The 23,052-nt window shown below is 40.2% G+C and overlaps 2 protein-coding genes across 8 annotated transcripts in view; one reads left to right on the top strand and one right to left on the bottom strand.

Annotated features, from left to right (window-relative positions):
• Positions 1-4,929, top strand: part of Gnmt (Glycine N-methyltransferase) — a 125,254-nt gene extending 120,325 nt beyond the window's left edge. For all 3 annotated transcript variants that reach the window (XM_076205015.1, XM_076205016.1, XM_076205017.1), the window contains exon 7: positions 9-4,929. In XM_076205015.1, coding sequence (XP_076061130.1) covers positions 9-183 — 175 coding nt within the window. In that variant the 3' untranslated portion in view covers positions 184-4,929. The remainder of the gene's footprint in view (positions 1-8) is intronic.
• Positions 1,196-23,052, bottom strand: part of LOC143036959 (uncharacterized) — a 33,539-nt gene continuing 11,682 nt past the window's right edge. The window contains exons 3-6 of one of the 5 annotated variants that reach the window (XR_012967440.1): positions 21,174-21,267; positions 12,614-12,771; positions 7,500-7,639; positions 1,196-7,364 (exon numbers count right to left, since the gene is read on the bottom strand). Coding sequence is in view for 2 of the 5 variants with exons in the window: in XM_076205018.1 (XP_076061133.1) it covers positions 12,615-12,771; positions 21,174-21,267 (251 nt within the window). In the remaining 3 variants the exon portion in view is untranslated. Of the gene's footprint in view, positions 7,365-7,499; positions 7,640-12,613; positions 12,772-21,173; positions 21,268-22,142; positions 22,911-23,052 lie in introns of those variants that run through there. The other 4 variants (XR_012967442.1, XM_076205018.1, XR_012967441.1 and 1 more) reach the window with 4 other exon arrangements.

The following is a 23,052-nucleotide window of genomic DNA, read 5'->3' as shown; positions in this document are numbered from 1 at the left end:
TACTCCAGCTCACAGACCAACTTCCGGCTGTCATACTACCCTCATCGTGTGGCAAAGTTTACAGAACTCCTGAAGGAAAGTTTTGGGCCAAATGCCAAGCACCAAGTCTTTGGGGACTTCAAACCAGTAACAGATCCTTATGAACCAGCCTTTTTTGTCCATGTTGTTGAAAAGCCACTGTGATTTTACATAGGAGACCTTTCATAATAATCTTTTAACCATGATTGTTCTCTGTTGCTAGACATTTACACTTCATACCATTCCAGTGTTAAGTTAATTTTTTTACAGTCCTGAACTACTACTGCTACTGCTATTGCTGGTACTACTGCTACTAATACCACTACTACTAATACTACTACTACTAATACTACTACTACCACTACCACCACCACTATTTCTCTCATCCTCCTCCTCATCCTCCTCTCAAAGAAGAATGCTTACCACTAATAGCATCTACTTTTCTTTTCTCTACTATATTTAAAATTCTTCTTTACCAAAAAGGAGGATGGAAAAGATATGGCAGATAGGGCTAATGGAAGAGCATTGGGATGGTTTGGACATGTGAAAAGAGTGAAGAAAGATTAGTAAAAGAGGTGTGGAGGGTAGAGGTGGATAGAGTGAACTTGAGGGGATGACCAAGGATGGGGTGAAAGGGGCTTTGTCTGTTCAGCAAGGAAGGGAGAAGGCAAGATATAGGGGTGAATGAAGAATGGCTGTATATAGATAATACTGTGATGCAAGGAAGGGAGAAGGCAGGATATAGTGGTGAGTGAAGAATGGCTGTATATAGATGATACTGTGATGCAAGGAAGGGAGGGGGCAGGGGATGGGGGTTGGGAGTGCTTAAATGTGAATATTTTGATGCAGCCCTAAGGGCTTTCTCCCAATCTTCTCTTTTTCTGCATGAGGGTATGGAGAGTGGGGGTTACCGATTAAGTGAAACTACCTGCAGTGGATGTACTGTCTCTTGCTACATTGCTTCTGACCTGGAGTAGTGGGTGGGATATAGGGATGACCTGTCACCCAAGAGGAGCTAAGATGAGAGGGAGGAAAGGGTGGTGGATGGGAGTGGGTATGTGCCTTTTGACTTAGCTACCTCCCTTGTAAGGGGGAAAAAGCCCTCATGACTCCAACTTCAGCACAATATTCTCCCCAACCATAGAAATACAGCACCACCTCCTCTCCTTTTTTCCCATTCCTCTTCCTGCTCTTCCTCCATGTGTTTGTCATCATTATGCTCAATTGTCATTGCCTTGCTTCTCTCCTCCTCTTCCTGTCATGTGCTTTCACTCTTAACCAGAATTGTACAGCCGCATTATTTTTTTCCATCGTATCTAACCTCCTAACATAATAGATAATCAGTGTTTCCAGAAATTTATCGGTAATCACGAGAGCTTTATGGAATGTTAAATTGCTTTGCCCAAGTTTCTGCATGCAAGATACAGGTCTAAGGTTCATTTGTTGCTGCCAGTTCCTCTCTTCTCTCAGGAGAAATAAGTCCTGTACCTCATGCATGCCATACATCAGCGGTGTTCTTTGATCTTGCAAGATTTCTTCCTTCTTGGTAAAATTGGTCTCTATCACAGCACCAGTTGTGGCTTCTGGTTTCCATTATAATACTGGTTACACATGGTGCTTCTCACAGCCTTACTTGTTCTACTGCTGCTGTTCTTGATGTTTATTACACATCACTGGGTGCAACTTCATGTGTGAATAAGCTCATAAGATCTTAGTTTTAGTCCATGCAAATGAACTGAAGAAGCATGGGCTATGTATCAAGTAGCAAGAGCATATAATCATGAAGACTAAATCATGAAAGCAAAAGCTTTTATATTGGATTGAGTTTTCCATTTCCTGTCTTGTCCTTGTTTCATGAGGAATTCCTTTATTGGTTGTGATTAATTTCAGTTTTCAAAACTATATATATATATATATATACACACACATATACACACTCGTGAATTCACTGATATTCTTTGATAGTTGTGTAACTAAAGTTTGAAATGCAACGGCCAACTTTTGATTCTTTTGGTCGTATATTATAAATTTCTCAAAAGTAGAAGATATACATAGATTATTTTTACGATTCATCTTTATTTTTGTGTGTATAGTTAACGGTTGTTGCCTTGAGTTTCACTGGCTGGAAAACCTACATACCTACAGCAGTCAGGAGATCTTCAAACTTTCCCATAACTCTCTCTGGAAAGAAATATTAGACGGTCTATATTATAGTGTGGGTCAATTTCTGTGTCATTGACTGGCTGGTAGGAGGAAGAGTAGTAGTTGTCAGCTTTCCATGTATTAAGGTGGAAGAAAACAAACAGTTGAAGCTGATAAACCTCAGGCCCAGTCCAGACACCAAGTACCAGACCCTCAGGGTTGCACCTCCAGATGGGGGTGAAGGTGTTGGAGTTTGATGATGAACAGCAAGATGACAATGTCCATCTATGATGTTCATCCCTCAGGACCACTGCATGCAACCTACCAGTGTTGGTCTCTGATGTATATTTTTTTTTTGTATGAATAAGTTTTGTAAGTGGAATTGAAGTTTATTAAATTGGGTGCATTTTGGATGAAAGAAATTACTAGTCTAATCTGATAGCGTGTTTGGTTGCCTTAATTGTTGCTTCTGTAGATGTTGGCTTGTTTGATTTCTGTTATGTTTTTCATTGTGTACAGTTGACACATTGTTTTCCACAACTGCCAGCAGCAGTGAGTATGGAATGTCTTTTTATACATCTTAAAAAAAAAAAAAATGAAATAAAAAAAAAGAGCGAAAGAGAGACAGAAGTTGACTATTAAGCAAATTGCCCTTGCTACCTACACTCACAGAAATGAAGACAATAGTAATAATTGTAATTGTTACTTTGACTTTTACTGACTGGAAACATGCAACTCCAGTGACTGGTAATGGTCCCTGAGTTCTGTAGATTTCTCTAGGACTGTTATCTTTACTGTATTAATATGGATCTGTTTCTATCTTTAGCTTATAGTAGTTGTAGGGAAGCAGGTGCCAGTTCTCATTATGTGAAAAGATGGAAGAAATACAGTTGAAGGTGACCAAGAAGGACCTAGGGCACTCCAGAGTTTGAGTGTGAGCCTCTAAAGGCTGCACCTCCAGATTAAGATGAGGATGTTGATGGGGTTTTAAAGATGGACCATGGAGATGATTCGCTCTGACATCCATCTTATAGGATCACCACTTTCAGGTACCTGTCATTGTTCAGTGGGAAGTACAGTGGAGAGTATTATCTTAGGTCTGTCGAGTCTCTTGGCATGTCCACACTTGTAGCTAATATATGACAAACTGGATGAAAGGAAACATTGGGTGGTGGGTTCCTGTTTGTATGGATAAAGAACAGGGATGTAGTGGAATTTTACCAAATCCTGGTACTTTGCAAAGTTTTTTACATTAGAGACTTTGTGTGGGCATGCCCTAAGGAACAGAATTCAGTCACTCAATGCATCAGAAGCAGGAGTAACTCCCATACTGGTTTCTTTCATCAGGTTTGTCATATGTTGGTACAGTGTGTGGGCATACCCTCAGTGTCTCCGTTTTTCTTGCCCACACCCACCAGCCTTTATATCAGAGTATAGGTAGTCTTAAAAGTCTACAACACTCTTCCAATGTTTTGGGTGTTGTTCACCCTGTTCCATGACAAATGCCTTTGTGCAGTCTCCTGGTGGTACCTTTTGACTTAGTCTTGGCATAGACCTTGCAATATTTCAGCAACTTCTGGATGACTTAATTGTTCCTATCACTGGCTAATAGTTGTCAGAGAGCAGTTGTCAGTTTTCAGATCTTGGTACATGAAAAGCTGGAGGAAATAGTTGATAGAGAGGTGGCCCAATGCAGAGCCCAAGTGTTAGCTCCAAACCACCAGAAAACCTAACAGCATATTCCAGACCTGTCTTGTTGATATTCACCTTATCTAAATTAATGGAAAGACTAACCACCTGGGTTCTGGACTTGGGTGAGAAGTTGTAGGTGCTCTGTATAATAATGCTGACACAATTGCATCAAATTTACACTTGCAGTCATTTAACAGATCCTGTGGATGGCTGTGGACCCCCTTGGGTTTGGGAACCATAGATTGAGAAACGATACCATAGAACATCATGTGAAAATAATAGGTACTCTGTTCTATGCAAGAGCTTTCAATCGAACTCACCAATCTTGTTATATCACAGAAGTACAACCAACTTAATACAACAAAGAACTACAACACCCTATTACTCAATTATCAACAAAAATCTTTCCACATCACAATATGTACATACTAAAATATGTCCTCTCAGATGACTAAGCAAGATCAACCACCAAACATGCTTCTCCATCAAACCCTACAGAAAAATTCCTCCCAAAAGAAGCAAGAACTACATTAGCAGAATTGGGTTCAGGTCACCATCATCACTAGGACAGTACTAAGACAGAATGGGCCTAGCCACAGAAACAGACTGCCCCAGATACAGTTATCATACAGGAGATGGAACACCTTGTCTTACATTGCTCCACCTTATCCATACATATACCAAAGGCTTTTTCCCCTTTACAAGGGAGGTAGCCAAAAAACAAAGGCATAAGTCAACTCCCACCCATTCCATCCAAATGTACTCCTCCCACATCCACCACCCTCACTCCCTCATATCTTGGCTCCTCCTTTGCTACTCCACCTTATCCATACCCAGACAATAACACTATTTCTTCCTTGAGTGACTTATGGGCCAACCCTGTGGCAGATGCCGATTACTTGGGGGCCATAGGTCTCCCGCAAGAGGGCAATGAATTAATTCTCCTCTTCCATTATTGTAAGTGATAAAAGTAGTGCTGCTGGTAGTTGCAGACAAACAATGTATTAACTGTATGTATACATCTTTATATATATATATATATATATGCAACTTGTGGAAATAAAAAGGGTATGCATTTTGGGAGTTTCATTTTCCAGTGAAACTGAACTCTATATCACACCATGTTGGAAATTGTTACGGCATGTCATAACTTAAAGATTAGGATTAGCTTCATGTCTCTTAAAAAAAGGGGGTTACAATTTTCCTTGCCTGCTATGAATCCCATTTCAAGGTATCTTCTCTTACCCAATAAAATGGAGGAAAGACCTAGAAGCAGGCTAAGGTAAAACCAACAGTTGCCTTACCACCTCCAAGTGAGGGTTAGGTTTTCCTTGCCAACTATGAAGCCTGTTTCAAAGCCCTTTCCATATTGTTCCTGACCAAAAATGAAGAGATTGGAAAGCAGGCTGATGGGAAGCCAAATGCTGCCTCCACTTAGTGGTGCCTTTTGAATTAGACTCTCATTTGGGAGTTGAAGCTAAGAATGAAGAGGTAACACATTAAAGCATGGTTCACATGATCATTGATTGATTGATTGATTTATGAAATTGTTGGCTCGAAAACCAAGCGCCGGATCACATGATCATTGCTTTGGCACCAAGTTCCTGTTTTCTGCAGCTTCTTCCCACTTTGCTTATGTGAACTGCAGTTCATGTGAGCAATATGGGAAAAAGATGCCGAGAAAACGGGAACTTGGTACTGAAACATTGCTTGTGTGAACTGTGCTTTAGTGTATTTACTGTCAGTGTTTTAGCTATCAATAACTTCCCAAGTCACAACCTACAAGGTAGGTGATGGACACGGTGGTCCGAATGTCTTGTTAACCCCTACGAACATAGGTACAAGTATTATAGTAATACAAAATACATGTCCTGGATTCAGGCTGCTTGTAAGTGTATGGGCACATGAGCATATGCATTAGTCAGGCAAGAGCATGTGGGCTGTGTGACATGACTTCACTGAAAGATTTGGCAAACCAGCTCCTCCAAAGGTGACAATACTGTGATGGGAACATTTTGTTCCAGTGTTCTAGTTTTGTTCTATTGTTCTTACAGTAAATAAACTGAACTCAGGACATGTATTTTGTATTACTGTAATACTTCTCTCTCTATTGGTAGGGGTAACAAAATGTTCAGACCACCCTGTAGGTCCAATGATTTCCCTGTAGCTCACTATAACAAAGTCAAAACCGTGGGAACTGGCAGACACCCCAGTTCAAACAACATAGAACATTTAACACCAAAGTGGTAGTAGGCCACATTTCATCTCTACGATACCATACAGAAGAAATAATAGAAAAGTGAGATAAGGAAATATAATAAAAGTATACAAAGTTTAGAAAACCATAAATGGTATGAAGGTCAATACCCCTACACTAATGATGACATTTAATCAACCATAACTTCCAGCCTACCCGACTGGTATTAATTAGAGAAATACTATCCATGCCTGCATCACTGCTTTAGTTAACAGTACTTTGGGTACACAAAACAATGTCGGTACCTACATGGTGTTAAAGTTGCTCAGCCTCTTCACATAGTACACCATGCTCAAATCCAGCTAAATGTATAAATTGCACTCGAGACCAGACTGAAGAGTATTTCAGTTCAAAAATGAAGTCTTCTGTGTCACACTTGAAACAAATCAATTTCAGAGAAGCTTGAAAATGAGAACAATTCAGGATGATAAGACTAGGAGCCACATACATAAAAACATTAGTCTGCCAGACAAATCCCCTACCCAATAGTTCCATTCAAATAACACACCAAGAGAGATCATCCATATGATAAAAATAAACTGTACAAACCTCTGCATCCCTCTCACCAGTGTCATCATAACCCACAACCCCCCTCTCAACCCACCTGAATTACAAGAACAATCCTGGAGTCCCTCCAAATACATAATGGAAGACTGCATGGTCCACAATCATGGCATGCCGACAACACAATATATACTCTATAAAAGATTTGTGGTAAAACCCCATTCCAGCTATGGTGTTCCTTAGGGTGACAGGACTGCTCGGCCAGACAGTCTTGGAAACAACAACAACAACAGCTGTGAGGGAAGCACACAATGAATTATAACTCATCCAGGCCTGTAGCTACAGGGAGGCTTTAGGAAGTGGATTACCCCCTGCCCCCCCATAAATAATGCCCTATCAAACAATTAAACAAAAATATTTATATAAACATTTATTAACAAATATATCTTATACTATTATACTTTGCATAAATTAAATTAGTTTATTACAAATCAATACATGATGTTCTAATAGAAACATATGTAAAAGGAAAAATATAAAATAACTCCCCTTTAGGCAGAAATTACCCCACTCCCAAATTTCAAGTCCAAGTTACTGGCCTGGGGCTAGCTACAGCTGCAGAGTAACAGTGGTCAATTCAAAGTGTTGACACAGTACCATTCATGATGGGAGAAATGAAATATTGTAACATTATTCTAATGTCAATGATGATGTTTATGTTCAGGAATGTATTTCTTCAGCTCTCCATTACCTGCAATAAAATATTCACAAGTATTACTTGACAACAGTTAAAGAATGTATGAGAGAGAATAGTAATATTAATCATAATAATCAATAATGATAAAAATGAAAGAGAGCAACAATAATAACAACACATCATACATACCAAAAGGTCCTTACCCCCCTTGTATAGGGGATGACCTAGTTGAGACATACACCCACCCTTCACCCATCTTGCACCCAAAACCCATTTGTTGTCCCATCTTGGCTCCTTTTGGATGAAGTCTCACCCATGGCCTCCACCCACTTCTTGGGTCAGAAATAATGCATCAAGAAACAGTACCTCCACAGCAGGGCCTGACAACTGAAGATGGTTTATCACCACTACTTCATTTATATGGTGACCCTCCCACCTAATTCTCTCAAGAAACTAGAGCAGACAAGAAGAAATCCATTTGGGCTGCACTAATTTCTCATCCATGAGTGAAGAATGTCACCAAGATTGAGAGAATACAACCAAACTGGTCTCTAGCAGATAAACTGTATTAGGAAAGACTGAAAGCAATGGGACTGCCAACCTTGCAAGATTGAAGAGAAAGAGGTGATATGATTGCATTGACAGAAGAGATATCTTGTTTAACCCCTTCCATACGGTGCCGCACACGTAGGTGTCATGGACTTAGATCTCGGTGGCAGCAGCCAATGCCAGCCGTACGACGTGTCGTAATAATACTCGCATCATAAAATATAGTCACCGCTTATATTGATCGTTCTCTCTTCACCCGTGAATTCTGATAACCATAGAAAATGCGATTACAAAAGAATTAGAAAGAATGTCATTATGGAGGGGCGACTACAATATATATAATCAAGACGCCGATATGGCAGCCTCGCGAATACACTCGCTCCCCATGACGCCTACGTGTGCGGCACCGTATGGAAGGGGTTAAGGATGAAAGGGGTTTAAGAGATCATGGGAACAAATTAAGAAAGACCACACATTTAAAGGTGAAGAAATACATAAACTCAAATCTAAATATGATAAGTGGAAATCAAGGACATAGATTAAGTTGGAACTGTGCACGAATATGAAACTAGGTATGAAAAAATTGGAGAGTGGAAGATGGGACCCATTGAATATTGCTACTTTCCTGTATACTACAATTAGGTACAGTTAGGTAAATACAACAAATCCCCATTCATGTCTATTGCCCTCCTCCCTTCCCTGTTAAACAGACATTTCCCTTATACTCAATGTCTTCTTCATTCCATCCATTTACCACATTCTTGGTCTTCTTCACTAAAATTTTCTATATGCTCAAACCATTCCAGTATTCTTTGATTCTTTGATCAACTCTTGCTATCAGCATTCTTGTCACCACCACTTTCTGCCTTATATCTTCATTTCTCTCTATCTATCCTTGCAAGCTCCACTAGCAAGAACACAGTGCAGAGTAATAAGAAACAACCATATCTCAAGAACAAAAAGACAAAACAATGGGGTCCCTCAGGGTGCAATACTTTCATGATTACTGTTCAGTCTCTTGCCATGTATACGTCTTTCCCCCCCCTCCATTGGAGCTTGCTGTCCCTCTCTTCCCCCATCATATATACATCTCTTCCCCCATCATATATACATCTCTTCCCCCATCATGAATCTTTCTTGCTTCCCCCATCATATGTTTCTCTTTTCATTTTCCCATCATGTATATCACTCTCCCCCACTTGCCATATCTTTTCCCCTGTCGTGTCTCTTACTCTCTCCCTCCATCATATCTGTCTTCCTCTCATCCCTGCCCTCCCTGTCATATAGCTTTTTTATTCTCTTCTCCCTCCCCCTGTCATATCCTCTCCTCCCCTATCTATACATTTCTCCAACCCCCTTTCCCCCTCATCATAAACATCTTTCTCTCCCCTGTGTTGTATGGATCTCCCCTCCCATCATCTTTCTCACTACCAGGTCCACATGCACTCTCAAAAAACCCACATCTCTTCCCTGTTTAACCTTCACCAATGTTAACTTTGAAGAAACTTCCCTTAATGTGTTTTCTTATCAACACTTACCAGCAGAGATGCTCCTTCCCTCATCATTCTTGACATTCTTCCTGCCACACTCCCAAACTCTGAATCACTACTCCCTGTCAACTTGTTTTCATCTAACACTAACACTTCCATTTTCCGTCTTGCAAAGTACCAATCTCTTCTGTTTTACTCTTGTCTGTATTACAACCACACACATTTAATGACACAGTATTTAGTTTCTGGTTGGAATTTTACCAGACCCTCTTATACCTACTCATCACTGTCACCCTCTCACCACCTCCCACTGCAACCACCACATCCCTCCCCATCCTCCCTCACATTCAGCAACTCCCCAAAACACTCCACCCACCTTCCTCCCACCATCGTCTACCCCACTAATGTCTCTCCATCTGCACTCCCACCCCACCCTTCCCAACCTCCCTGCAAAACAACCCCTTACCACCTTCAAAATCCCCCTGCCACACCCCACCCCATCCCACCTCACACCAGCTCTCCTCCCTGCCTCCCCCATCCCATGCTCCACCTCTCCTCTCCCCTCCTGCACCCCTTACATGATTCCTCCATCCCACCTTGCAACCAATCTGTGAATGTTTGCCTCTTTTCCTCCACCACCTCCTCCTGTGCTCCTTGCTCCACACACCACCCCTGTACACCCTGCACTCCCCTACCTGAAACCTCCTTACTCCCTCTCCCCCTCCCTCCTCCCTCTCCCCTACTCCCTCTCACCTAAGCAGCCTACTCCAAGCACTTCCCTCCGTTCCCATCCTCCCCCACCCATCATCATTGAGTGATGAAATATATTAATTATTTTGGGATAATAGCAAATTAGTCTCACAATTTCGACTGTCAAAAAATGTGTGAGATACTGTAAATACTTGTAGCTGCATTCATTAAGAGTAACCACTTCAAATCGGTTTTCACAATTGAGAACTCACCTAACTGTGAAGGAATAGAAAAACAGAATTCCCCCCAAATGAAGGAAATAACCATAACAAAAAAGGAAATCGGTGACAAAATAAAAAACCTAGATATTAGAAAATTGCATGGTTTGGATGGAATTGCAAATTGGATACTGAAGGAATGCATGGAGGAACTAACAGATAAAATACACACTATAATAAAATACTCGCTCAAAGAAGGAAGTACCACAAGACTGGAAAAATGCAAACATTGTACCAATATATAAAGGAGGAAGTAAGGAAGATCCAACTAACTACAGACTGGTCTCCCTAACAAGCACAGTAGCTAAAATATGTGAAAAAGTGATTAAAAGTAGATGGGTTAAACATTTGGAAGAAAAATCTATACTAAACCCAAGCCAATTTGGATTTAGACAAGGAAGATCATGTACAACAAATCTAATCTGCTTCTATTCGAGAATAATAGATATAATAGATGAGAGAGATGGATGGGCAGACTGTGCCTATCTAGATCTACAAAAGGCATTTGACAAAGTACCGCACAAAAAATTAATAGGAAAATTAGAATCAATAGGTGGCATTACAGGTAATTTATCAAAATGGATGGAAGACTTCCTGACGGGGAGAAAAATGAGGGTAGTAATTAGAGACAAATACTTGAAATGAGAAGAAATGATAAGTGATGTTCCACAAGGGTCAGTACTGGCTCCAATCATGTTTGCTATATACATAAATGACATGGACGAAGGAGTTGAATGTTATATGAATTTCTTCACAGATGATGCAAAAATATTAAAGAAAGTATCAACAAATGAGGACTGTGACTCATTACAATCAGACCGGGACACAATCTGGAAATGTACTCAAAAGTGGGAGGTGAACTTTAATATCAAGAAGTGTAGCATGATGGAATTTGGTAAAATAAAAAATAGAATTTCAAAAAATTACAAAATTGGTGAAAATGAAAAAAAAAGTGCACTCAGAAAGGGACCTTGGAGTGATAATCAGCAATGACATGACACCGGACAGACATATAAACAAAATAGTAGGTGAAACATACAACCTACTAAGGTCAATGAAAGTGGCATTTGAATACTTGGATGAAGAAATTATAAAAAAAATATTAGTCACATTGATTAGACCAAAACTGGAATATGCAGTGACACTATGGACACCCAGTACTAAAAAGAATATAAGGAAACTAGAAAGAATACAGAGAGCAACAACAAAGTTGGCACCAGCTCTTTCCAAATTAACATACGAACAAAGATTATCGAAGCTAGAACTACCAACACTAGAGCAAAGAAGAGAAAGAGGTGATCTACTGACTATATATAGAATCATGAAAGGAATGGAAATCCTTGACAGAAAAGATTTACTAAAAAATGACAATGGAAAAACAAGAGGTCATGAAAAGAAACTCAAAAAGGACAACTATAGAAGAGATAGGAAAAAGAATAGCTTCCCACACAGAATGCTGGATATATGGAATAACTTAGATGAAAAAATGGTGTGTGCAAATACTATTCACGATTTTAAGAATAAACTTGATGCTGAAAGATACAAAGACAGGTCACCACAAGCATAGCTCCCTTCCCCTATAATACAACCAGGTAAATCTGCTATTCTTGTACCACCTATCAAACCATTCTGGTACTTCTGAGTATCAAAAATATTACATGTACTGCTTTTTACATTTGTAAATTATCTAAATTGTTTTAGGTTGCATTAACTGTTTGCTTCTATGACCTTGTTCAGTTGTGGCACCATAAACTATAAATCAATCATTTAAAAATCAGTTATATGAGAAATGAAACTGCCAAAATATCTTGAGACAATACTGTAAACTGTCAAAAGTTTGAAAAGGATACAAATATGTAGGTAAGACTACTATCTGATTAGCACAATACTGTAAAAATATTCTGTGACAGCTTTTGTGCTTCAGTTTAGATCATGCCCTCTCCCAAAATTACATAGCTTCATGATGTACTTATGTGGATCATAAGTACAATTATGTACATTATGCAACAGGCAACATTTATGAATTGCTGTTATGAATCCTTAAAAATTATGGTACTACAGTGAACATTTCATTACTTTCATAATTTCTGAGGTATCCTAAAATTATTTCACTGCTTTGTCAGTATTTCAATATTATCCTAAATTATTGCATGATCTTGGCATTATCCAAAAGTACTGAACTACATACTGTGAATCCCTATTTATCATGGATTGACTGTCTAAGTATATAATATACTTCTCATTCAAAGACTTTCAAGATAATAAAACATTGAATTACATGGCACACTGGTCATACTTTACACAGAAGGTGTCAGAGCTTGAGTTCTCTTGCTATGAAGAGACATTCGATGACGCTGCAGAGCAGTGTTTAGTCCAGCTAAAACTCCCACAAAAGCAACAACAGTTTCAAACATCCAAAATATTCGCTCCTCCTCCAGATCATACACTTCACACCTGTTAAAAAAGTCAAAGGTCAAGCCTTTATCATTCATTTGCAAACTCTTCATCATGATGTATAATGAGTACGTAATCTAGACTCAATCTTTGCTTGTTTCTAAAACATTTTTAGATAAATTGGGCCAAAATAGCATCACAATTCATAATCTGAATTATGGTAAAAGTTACTTTCTCTGGAATGTCATTTTAGAATGATTTTGCACACAGCTGAGCAAAAGAAAGAAATTGAAAGCTGTACTGTTATCACTGAAAATTAATACATACATACATACATATACCAAGGCTTTTTCCCCCTTTCAAGTGAGGTAGCCAATAAGGGAAAGGCATAAAAACACTCCCACCCATTTCATCCCTAAATACACTCCACACCCCTCCCACCCTCCCTCTCATCTGAGCACCTCCTGGATGACGGGTCATCCCTGCACCTTGCCCACCGCCCTGGGTCAGAAGCAGTGTCGCAAGACACAGCACATCCACAGCAAGGCTGCTTCATTTAATCGGCGACCCCCCCTCTCCGTCCCCCCTTGCATATAAGGAGAGGACGGGGAGAAATCCCTTCGGGCTGCGTCAAAATTTACTCATACATACTACACCACCCCCACCCACCCCCCCGCCCATTCCTCCTCATGCAATCACAACATCATCCATATACAACCATTCTCCACTCACCTCTGTCTTCCGTCCTCTCCCTTCCTTCCTCAACAGACATTCCCCTCTTCCCCAAAGCCCCCTTCACCCCATCCATCCACCTCATCCTAGGACGTCCCCTCATGTTCACTCCCTCCACATCTGCCTTCCATACCTCTTTTACTGAAAATTAATAACATACAAAAATTCTGGTGTCTACTGGAATAATCCCTTTTCACTCTTAAAACCACCACAAGTAAACATTCACATAATAGTCAACCTCCCACTATTTGCTGGAGTAAATTTCAATACCCGTTGTAAATATGTCACTTCTATAAATTTGTGAACAAGCTCTACCTAAAGACTATATTTAGAGGCTAAGTTTATCTGGCTAGATGACAATAGTGAAGTCACTATGTTACACTTATTTATTAATTCCAATCCCCTAGTTTACCCACATGGTGATTGGGTCACTCAACATCTCTTTCTGTGTAGTGATGTGTACCTCAAAACTAGAGTAATACCATCATTATATTCACTTTCTACACTCAGAGTAAAGTTCAATTTAGTTTCAGTTGAACTAAGGAAGAAAAATAAAATGGGATATAATATGTTTGATTTTACACTATAACAATCAAAGCAATAAAATATAATGTACAAAATAGTATAACATAGAAAAGCCACAAGTTCTAAGTATCTGTAGTTTGGGGCAATTAAGTTTAAAAGCAAGTAAACAGGCTGTCACAGGTTCAATTTTCTGGATAATAACTGGGTGTGCGACTGTACAGCCATTGAAAGGGTGACCTACATACATACATACATATACCAAGGCTTTTTCCCCCTTACAAGGGAGGCAGCCAAAAAGAAAAAGGCATAAAATCATTCTCACCCATTTCATCCCTAAACACACTCCACTCCCTTCAACCCTCCACCCTCCCTCTTATCTTGGCACCTCCTGGATGACGGGTCATCCCTGCACCTTGTCCACTGCCCAGGGTCAGAGGCAGTGTCGCAAGATACAGCACATCCACAGCAAGGCCGCTTCATTAAATCGGCGACCCCCCTCTCCATCCCCCCCTGCAGAAAAGGAGAAGACGGGGAGAAATCCCTTTGGGCTGTGTCAAATTTTTCTCACACATACTACCTCACCCCCCATCCCCCCACCCATTCCACCTCACACATAACAACATCATCTATATACAACCATTCTCCATTCACCCGTCTTCTGTCCTCTCCCATCCTTCCTCAACAGATATTCCCCTTTTCCCCAAAGCCCCCTTCACCCCATCCATCCATCTCATCCTAGAACGCCCCTCATGTTCACTCCCTCCACATCTGCCTTCCATACCCCTTTTACTAGTCTTTCTTCGCTCATTCTTTCCATGTGTCCAAACCATCCTAATACTCTTTCATCAACCCTATCTCCCAACTCCCTTACCACCCCTGTTCTCCTCCTCACCTCATTTCTCACTCTATCCAGCCTGGTAACCCCCATCATACTTCTCAGACACATCATCTCAAACACATTCAAACTCTTTCTCTCTTCCTCTCTTATGTTCCATGTTTCTGCCCCATACAGTGCTGTTGGCACAATCACTCCTTCATACAGTCTCCTCTTAGCATCCATTCCCAAATGTCTATTCCTCATTACACTTTTTAATCCACCAAGGCATTTACTCGCTTCTCTCAATCTACATTCTACCTCCACCTCCACTCCACCCTTTCCTGCCTTATTTGCACCTCATACATAACATCATCCATATACAACCATTCTCCATTCACCCATCTTCTGTCCTCTCCCATCCTTCCTCAACAGATATTCCCCTTTTCCCCAAAGCCCCCTTCACCCCATCCATCCATCTCGTCCTAGAACGCCCCCTCATGTTCACTCCCTTGACATCTGCCTTTCATACCCCTTTTACTAGTCTTCCTTCGCTCATTCTTTCCATGTGTCCAAACCATCCTAATACTCTTTCATCAACCCTATCTCCCAACTCCCTTACCACCCCTGTTCTCCTCCTCACCTCATTTCTCACTCTATCCAGCCTGGTAACCCCCATCATACTTCTCAGACACCTCATCTCAAACACATTCAAACTCCTTCTCTCTTCCTCTCTTATGTTCCATGTTTCTGCCCCATACAGTGCTGTTGGCACAATCACTCCTTCATACAGTCTCCTCTTAGCATCCATTCCCAAATGTCTATTTCTCATTACACTTTTTAATCCACCAAGGCATTTACTCGCTTCTCTCAATCTACATTCTACCTCCACCTCCACTCCACCCTTTCCTGCCTTATTTGCATCCAAGTATCTAAAGCTATCCACTTCCTCCAGTCACTCTCCCTTAATGTTCACTTCCAGTCTGCTGCCATTTTCACCCCTTGTACATCTCATCACCTTACTTTTACCCACATTTATCTTCAACTTTCTTCTTTCACACACTCTCCCAAACTCTATCACTCCTCTGATCCTGCTACAAGTGTAGTGTCATCCGCAAACAACAGCTGGCTCACCTCCCACTTTTCTTTAAACATCTCCAATCCCTGACCCAACATTGTACCAATTTATAAGGGAGGAAACAAAGAAGACCCATCAAATTACAGAGTGGTCTCCCTAACAAGCACCGAAGCAAAAATTTGTAAAAAAAAAAAAATTGTCAAAAATAGATGGGTTAAGCATTTGGAAGAAAAAACTATACTGAATCCAAATCAATTTGGATTCAGACAAGGAAGATCATGTACAACAAACTTGATCTGCTTCTACTCAAGATTAATAGACATAATACAAGAGAGAGATGGGTGGGCAGACTGTGCCTTTCTGGACCTACAAAAGGCATTTGATAAGGTACCACACAAAAAACTAATAAGGAAGATAGAGTCAATAGGTGGCATCAGAGGAAAATTATTGGAATGGATGAAAGACTTCCTGACTGGGAGGAAAATGAGAGTAGTAATTAGAGACAAATTCTCAAATTGGGAAGTGATAAGTGGTGTCCTGCAGGGATCAGTACTGGCCCCGATCATGTTTGCCATATACATAAATGACATAGATGAAGGAGTAGAGTGTTACATAAATTTCTTTGCAGATAACGCAAAAATACTAAAGAAAGTAAAAACGGAGGAAGACTGCAACTCATTACAAGACTTAGACAAGATCTGGAAATGGACTCAAAAGTGGGAAGTAAAATTCGATGACAAGAAATGTAATACAGTTACTATCCGCGTTACGACCTAGATTGGTTCCGACCAACCAGTCGTAAATCGGATCCCATTAAAATGGCCGACACGAGGGTTATACTCTGGGATACATGATATCAATCTGTTGCATTTCTAAGTAACTTTTTCTACTGAATACTATTATATACAAGCTGTTTACTGTTTATCAATTATATGCCTTTAATTTTAATTTTGATAATTTTTCTTAGTATATGATATGAAAACTTATAATATGAATAATGTCATTGTTAGACATAGATACGATACAGGCCACAATGCTGACTGGAATATTACTAAGATTATCAAATATGAAAACCATACTATGAAACGTAGATGTTTTGAATCTGCTTTTATATCTCTCATTGATAATATAAATCAAAACAATGTATTTTTTACAATAAATAAACCTTTAGCAATTTTAAAAACAAAGTAACGAGCAATTTACGCAAACTGTGTTTACACCAGTTTCATGTTCGTTTCTCCCCGTAAGCTCGGGTTATATAAGGAGTCGGATGTTTGTCCACTGTGTTCACATACATAACAACATCGAGACTGTACAAATTCAAATCAGGCTTAATGACCATCTTATGAATCGATAGCCTTAAAAAAAAAAAAAAAAAATCCACTGTGTTATTTCTGAAGAAGCCCTGCTGGGTGAAGCGTTAAATACATTGGATTCCATACTCTGCGGTTGGCTTCTCTCCTACAGTTGTATACAGAATTGTTTTCAGTTGCTTAGTTGTTAATATGATATGGTAGGTTAAAGAAAGAAAATACTTATTATAAAGTACTCTTATTAGTAAACTCATAATAGGCATCTGCTAGGCGTGCTCTTAAATACGTAAATATCCTTCATTCTTAATTGATTTATCAAACTCTTCCACAAATGGCTTAGCTGCATGCGCATCATTGCTAGCAGCCTCACCTTTCGACAACACGTGGTGAACCTGGTAACGCCCTCGAAAGCGACGAAACCACACAGCACTCGCTATGAATTCATGTGAAGCGTATTCTTCACGTGCGCGTTCTTTCAACATGTGAAATTAACTTGTAGCCATACTTTGCAGTGTTTGCAACATCTGTTTCACATTTCTTTGCCTATTATCTTCCAACCGCGTGTATAGCAACTTTTCCATCTCTGCCATAAATGTCGTGCACGATGCCGGGCTGCTACAACTATCTTACGCGCTGTGCTGCCAGACATATACAGTAAACTCATAATAGATATCTGCTAGACGTGGTCGTAAGTACGGGTGGTCGTAACTCGCGTGTGTCGTAACTCGGATAGTGACTGTATAATGGAATTTGGAAAAGTAAAAACAGAATATCGAAAGATTACAAAATTGGTGAAGAGGTCAAAAAAGTAAACTCGGAGAGAGATCTTGGAGTGATAATGAGCAAGGACATAACACCGGATAAGCATATTAATAAAATAGTCGGAGAAACCTACAATTTATTGAGGTCAATAAAAGTGGCATTTGGTTATTTGGATGAGGAAATGATAAAAAAAATTCTAACTACACTAATAAGACCAAAACTTGAGTACACAGCAACACTATGGACACCCAGTACCAAAAAGAATACAAAGAAATTAGAATGAATACAAAGAGTAACGACAAAACTAGCACCAACTCTTTCCGAAATGACATATGAGCAAAGACTGTCCAAATTAGAATTACCAACTCTGGAGCAAAGAAGGGAAAGAGGAGCCTTATTATCTATAGAATAATGAAAGGAATGGAAATCTTAGATAAGAATGACTTATTGAAACGGGATACTGGAAAAACGAGAGGACATGAAAAAAAACTAGAAAAAAAAAAAGATAATTACATAAACGATCTAAAAAAGAACAGCTTCCCACACAGTGATAGATACTTGGAACAAATTAGATAAAGAAACAGTGTGTGCAAACATTATTCAAGATTTTATGAAAAAACCTGATGCTGAGAGATACAAAGACGGGTTACCACGAGCATAACTCCCTTCCCATATAATACAACTAGGTAAATACATTCAAACTCCTTCTCTCTTCCTCTCTTATGTTCCATGTTTCTGCCCCATACAGTGCTGTTGGCACAATCACTCCTTCATAAAGTCTCCTCTTAGCCTCCATTCCCAAATGTCTATTCCTCATTACACTTTTTAATCCACCAAGGCATTTACTCGCTTCTCTCAATCTACATTCTACCTCCACCTTCACTCCACCCTTTCCTGCCTTATTTGCACCCAAGTACCCAAAGTTATCCATTTCCTCCAGTCGCTCTCCCTTAATGTTCACTTCCAGTCTGCTGCCATTTTCACCCCTTGTACATCTCATCACCTTACTTTTACCCACATTTATCTTCAACTTTCTTCTTTCACACACTCTCCCAAACTCTGTCACCAACTTCCTCAATCCCTCCTCTGATCCTGCTACAAGTGCAGTGTCATCCGCAAACAACAGCTGGCTCACCTCCCACTTTTCTTTAAACATCTCCAATCCCTGACCTACCACCCTTGCATTTACCTCTCGCACCACCCCATCCATGTACAAGTTGAACAGCCAGGGTGACATAAAACATCCCTGACGAAGTCCCACCTTTACCTCGAACCACTCACTCTTTCCATTTCTAATCCTGACACATGCTCTACTACTCTCATAAAAACTCTTGATAGCTCCTAGAAGCTTTCCTCCTATCATGTATATCTGCAAAACCTCCCACAGTGCCTTCTTGTCTACCCTGTCATAAGCCTCTTCCTGATCCATAAAAGCCCAAAAGACATCCTTACCTTTTCCTATAGCTTTCTCACATATCTGTCTTACCACAAAAATCTGATCTACACAACCTCTACCTGTCCTAAATCCACACTGTTCCTTGCCAATTACTCCCTCTGTTCCTCTCCTAATCCTCTCAATCAAGATCCTCCCATGCAGAGTAAAATCCTCTACATGCAGAGTAAAATTCAAATAAGTTATAGTTGAACTAAAGAAAAATAACTTGGGACCTCGTATATTTAGTTTTATACTACAACAATCAGATCAGTACAATATAATGTACAAAGCAGTACAACACAGAGAAGCCATAAGTTCCAAGCATCTCTAGTTTTGGGCAATTCAATTCAAAAGTGGGTAAAATAGCTGTCACATTTCAACTCCAGAGTGAGTCAAAGCTCCAGTTCAAGAAAAATGGCAGAGACTGATGTTCACCAGGATTTTCTACATCCTGCATATATGGTAGAGATGGCATTACGAACCTTTTCCATGTGAATGGTTGGCTCACTCGTAACCATTTGGTCCTGACTTATCCTCTCTTCTGAGACAAGACCCACACTTAATCTAGCTTGGTTGGCAGCTGAGAAGTTGTATTCCATGAGTAACACCAGTGCTTCTATCCTTGGGTACAATATCACACCAAGGAGGTGGTCAAGGACAGATTTAACTACTTTGGTACGATGCCTACATAGGCGTCATGAGGTGCGAGTAGGTACACGAGGATGCCGGCGTCAGCATCTTGATTCTGTGAACTGGTTTGACGTTTTCTGTGCTTATTATTACTAGGCTGGATAGAGTGAGAAATGAGGAGGTGAGGAGGAGAACTGGGGTGGAAAGGGAGCTGGGAGATAGGGTTGATGAAAGAGTATTAGGATGGTTTGGACACATGGAAAGAATGAGTGAAGAAAGATTAGTAAAAGAAGTGTGGAAGGCAGAGGTGGAAGGAGTGAATATGAGGGGGTGTCCTAGGATGAGATGGATGGATGGGGTGAAAGGGGCATTACAAAAGAGAGGAATGTCTGTGGAGGAAGGACGGGAGAGGACAGAAGATAGGGGTGAATGGAGAGGGGTTGTGTATAGATGATGCTGTGATGCATGAAGGGGAGTGGGTGGGGGATGTGGGGTGAGGAAGTATGTATGAGAAAAAATTTGACACAGCTCGAAGGGATTTCTCCCCGTCTTCTCCTTTTCTACATGAGGGGACAGAGAGGGGGGGTTGCCGAATTTATGAAGCGGCCTTGCTGTGGATGTGCTGTGTCTTGCGACACTGCTTCTGACCCAGGGCAATGGACAGGATGCAGGGATGACCCATCATCCAGGAGGTGCCAAGATAAGAGGGAGGGAGGAGGGTGGAGGGGAGTGGAATATATAGGAAATGGAATGGGGTGGGAGTGGTTTCTGTGCCTTTTCCTTTTTGGCTACCCCTCGTGTAGGGGGAAAAAGCCTTTGGTATATGTATGTATGTATGTATTATTACTCGGTAAAAGAGAACGAGTAATACAGCAGTGACTTCATATTTTATAATGAGAGCAGTGTGTTGCATCGTACATATGGATACCGATGCTGTGAGTGAGAATTTGACTCATACTGAAGTGGTCAAGCATGTCTAACACTAGCTAAAGTAAAACCTCTAAATTGCAACAAGGTAAAAAATGGGTTGAATGTAAAAAAATAGAAAATAGTAAATACAACTGGAATAAAAACAAAAAAAGGAAATGTACAACTAATGTAATTACTGACATCAGAACTGAATCACTAAATCAATACTATAATGGGATGTGAAAAAAAAATTAAATAACTCACGTTTTGTATACTTCCCCACTGTATTCGCACTGCACACGCTGTCTGTAACCATTATAGCTGCAGACCAATGGAGCATCACGCAGTCTCTCCACAGCTGTTCTCCAAAAGAAAAAAGCAAGAAAAAAAAAAAAAAGTGGTCAGGATATGTTATCTTAATTTACCCAACTGTAATATACTGGAAAGAAGCTACTCTTATGGTATCCTATTCCTTTTCTCCAAGACTACATGAAGGGGTGATACTGCCCATAACACTTTATGGAGCATAAAGAAAAATCCTGTGTGTGTTTAAGACTAAATGTTTATGAAGTATGTCGAGGGTTGCATTGAAGGAGAGAATGAGAAGTGAAGAAGTGAGGCAGAGAGCAGCGGTAGGAAAAGTGGTAGCAGATGTGGTTGATCAAAGAATACTGGGATATTTTGATCACAAGAAAAGAATGAGTGAAGAAAGACTAAGAAAATGAGTGTGGAAAGCAGAATTGACCAGTGTAAATTTGAGGGGAAGACCAAGAATGAGGACATGGGACTGCCTTGTGTAGGCCCTATGGTCTCTTGCGGACTCCTCCATTCTTATGTTTTTAAAGTATTGGCTGTATCATATAGTCAACACCCCAGTACAACAGATACAAGAGAAATTTTTGGCAAAGTGTATGGGTGTCTCTGGGGGATTTTATGGATTTGGGGGAGATATTTGACAAGGTTGGTTGAGAGGTGTTATGGTATTTGTTTTGGATGTATAGGATAGGAGGAAGTCCGGGGGCAATCAAAAGCTTTTACTTGAATAGGAGAGACAGTGGGAGACTAGTGGAAAGAGTATACAAAGCAAAAGTTGAGGATACATGGAGGAAGATTAAAAATGAGGTGAATGGACGGGGTCAATGGGGCACTGGATGTAGGAGAAATATCTGTTGAGTGAAAAAGAGAATGCAAAAGACTAGAGTGAATGGGGAGTACTTATTTAATTGTATTTACCTAATTGTAGTGTAGAGGAAATGAGCACAGCTTGTTGAGTCCTGCCTCCTACTCTCCAATTTTGTTATACCTAGCCTCAAATTCATGTAGTTCCAACTTAATCTAAATACTTAATTTCCAATTATCAATTTAAATTTGAATTCATGTCTTGTTCCAGCTTCGGCTATATCACCATCTAAGCTATTCCACATAAAAACTGTTTCTTCAGATCCTTTAGACATGTAGTCTTTCTTAATTTGTTCCCATGACCTCTTGAAGCCTTCTCACCCTTAATCAAGAGATTCCTCCTGTCAATGCAATCTATTTCCTTTAGTGACCTGAATACTGTAATCATATCACCTCTTCTCCTTCGATCTTTCAAAGTTGACTGACCAAGTGCTTTTAATTTTTCCTCATTTAGTTTATCTGGGGTATTGGCTGCTTGTTATTGTGGCAAAGTAGCATGCAGTTGATACTTTAGGGTCTATATGAGGCGCCCCTACGAACCAGAGCCACACATCATTTTGTCTATGATAGAGGAAAACTCTGTTCATAGAGAAATGATGACACTTTTATACTACGACTGTCCCTCCGTTATGCTGTCCCCCAACCCCTTGTTGCTGTCCTGTACCATTTCTCTGAGTATTCTTTTTCTGTGGTGGGGGAATTCCCTGTGGGGGAAAAGAATACTGCCACCAAGTATTCCCACTTGGATCGTAAGAGGCGAGAAGAAAGGGACGGGGATTGGGACTAGGCATCCTTCTCCTTGTAGCTCCACAGGGCACATTCCTAAAAGTAAAAGCAAAGGCATAAGAGGGTCTGGAAGTTCTCGGACCAGCACCCTAAGGTTTGGGTCTTTTAATGTGCGTGGATGTAGTACAGATGAGAGTAAAAGTTAAGAGATAGGTAGTATGTTTGTGAGAAGAAAGAT

This window comes from Oratosquilla oratoria, chromosome 21 (assembly GCF_046742065.1).
Source record: "Oratosquilla oratoria isolate Oo_2021 chromosome 21, ASM4674206v1, whole genome shotgun sequence".
Lineage (NCBI taxonomy): Eukaryota > Metazoa > Arthropoda > Malacostraca > Stomatopoda > Squillidae > Oratosquilla > Oratosquilla oratoria.
This window is presented reverse-complemented; position numbering and strand designations above follow the sequence as displayed.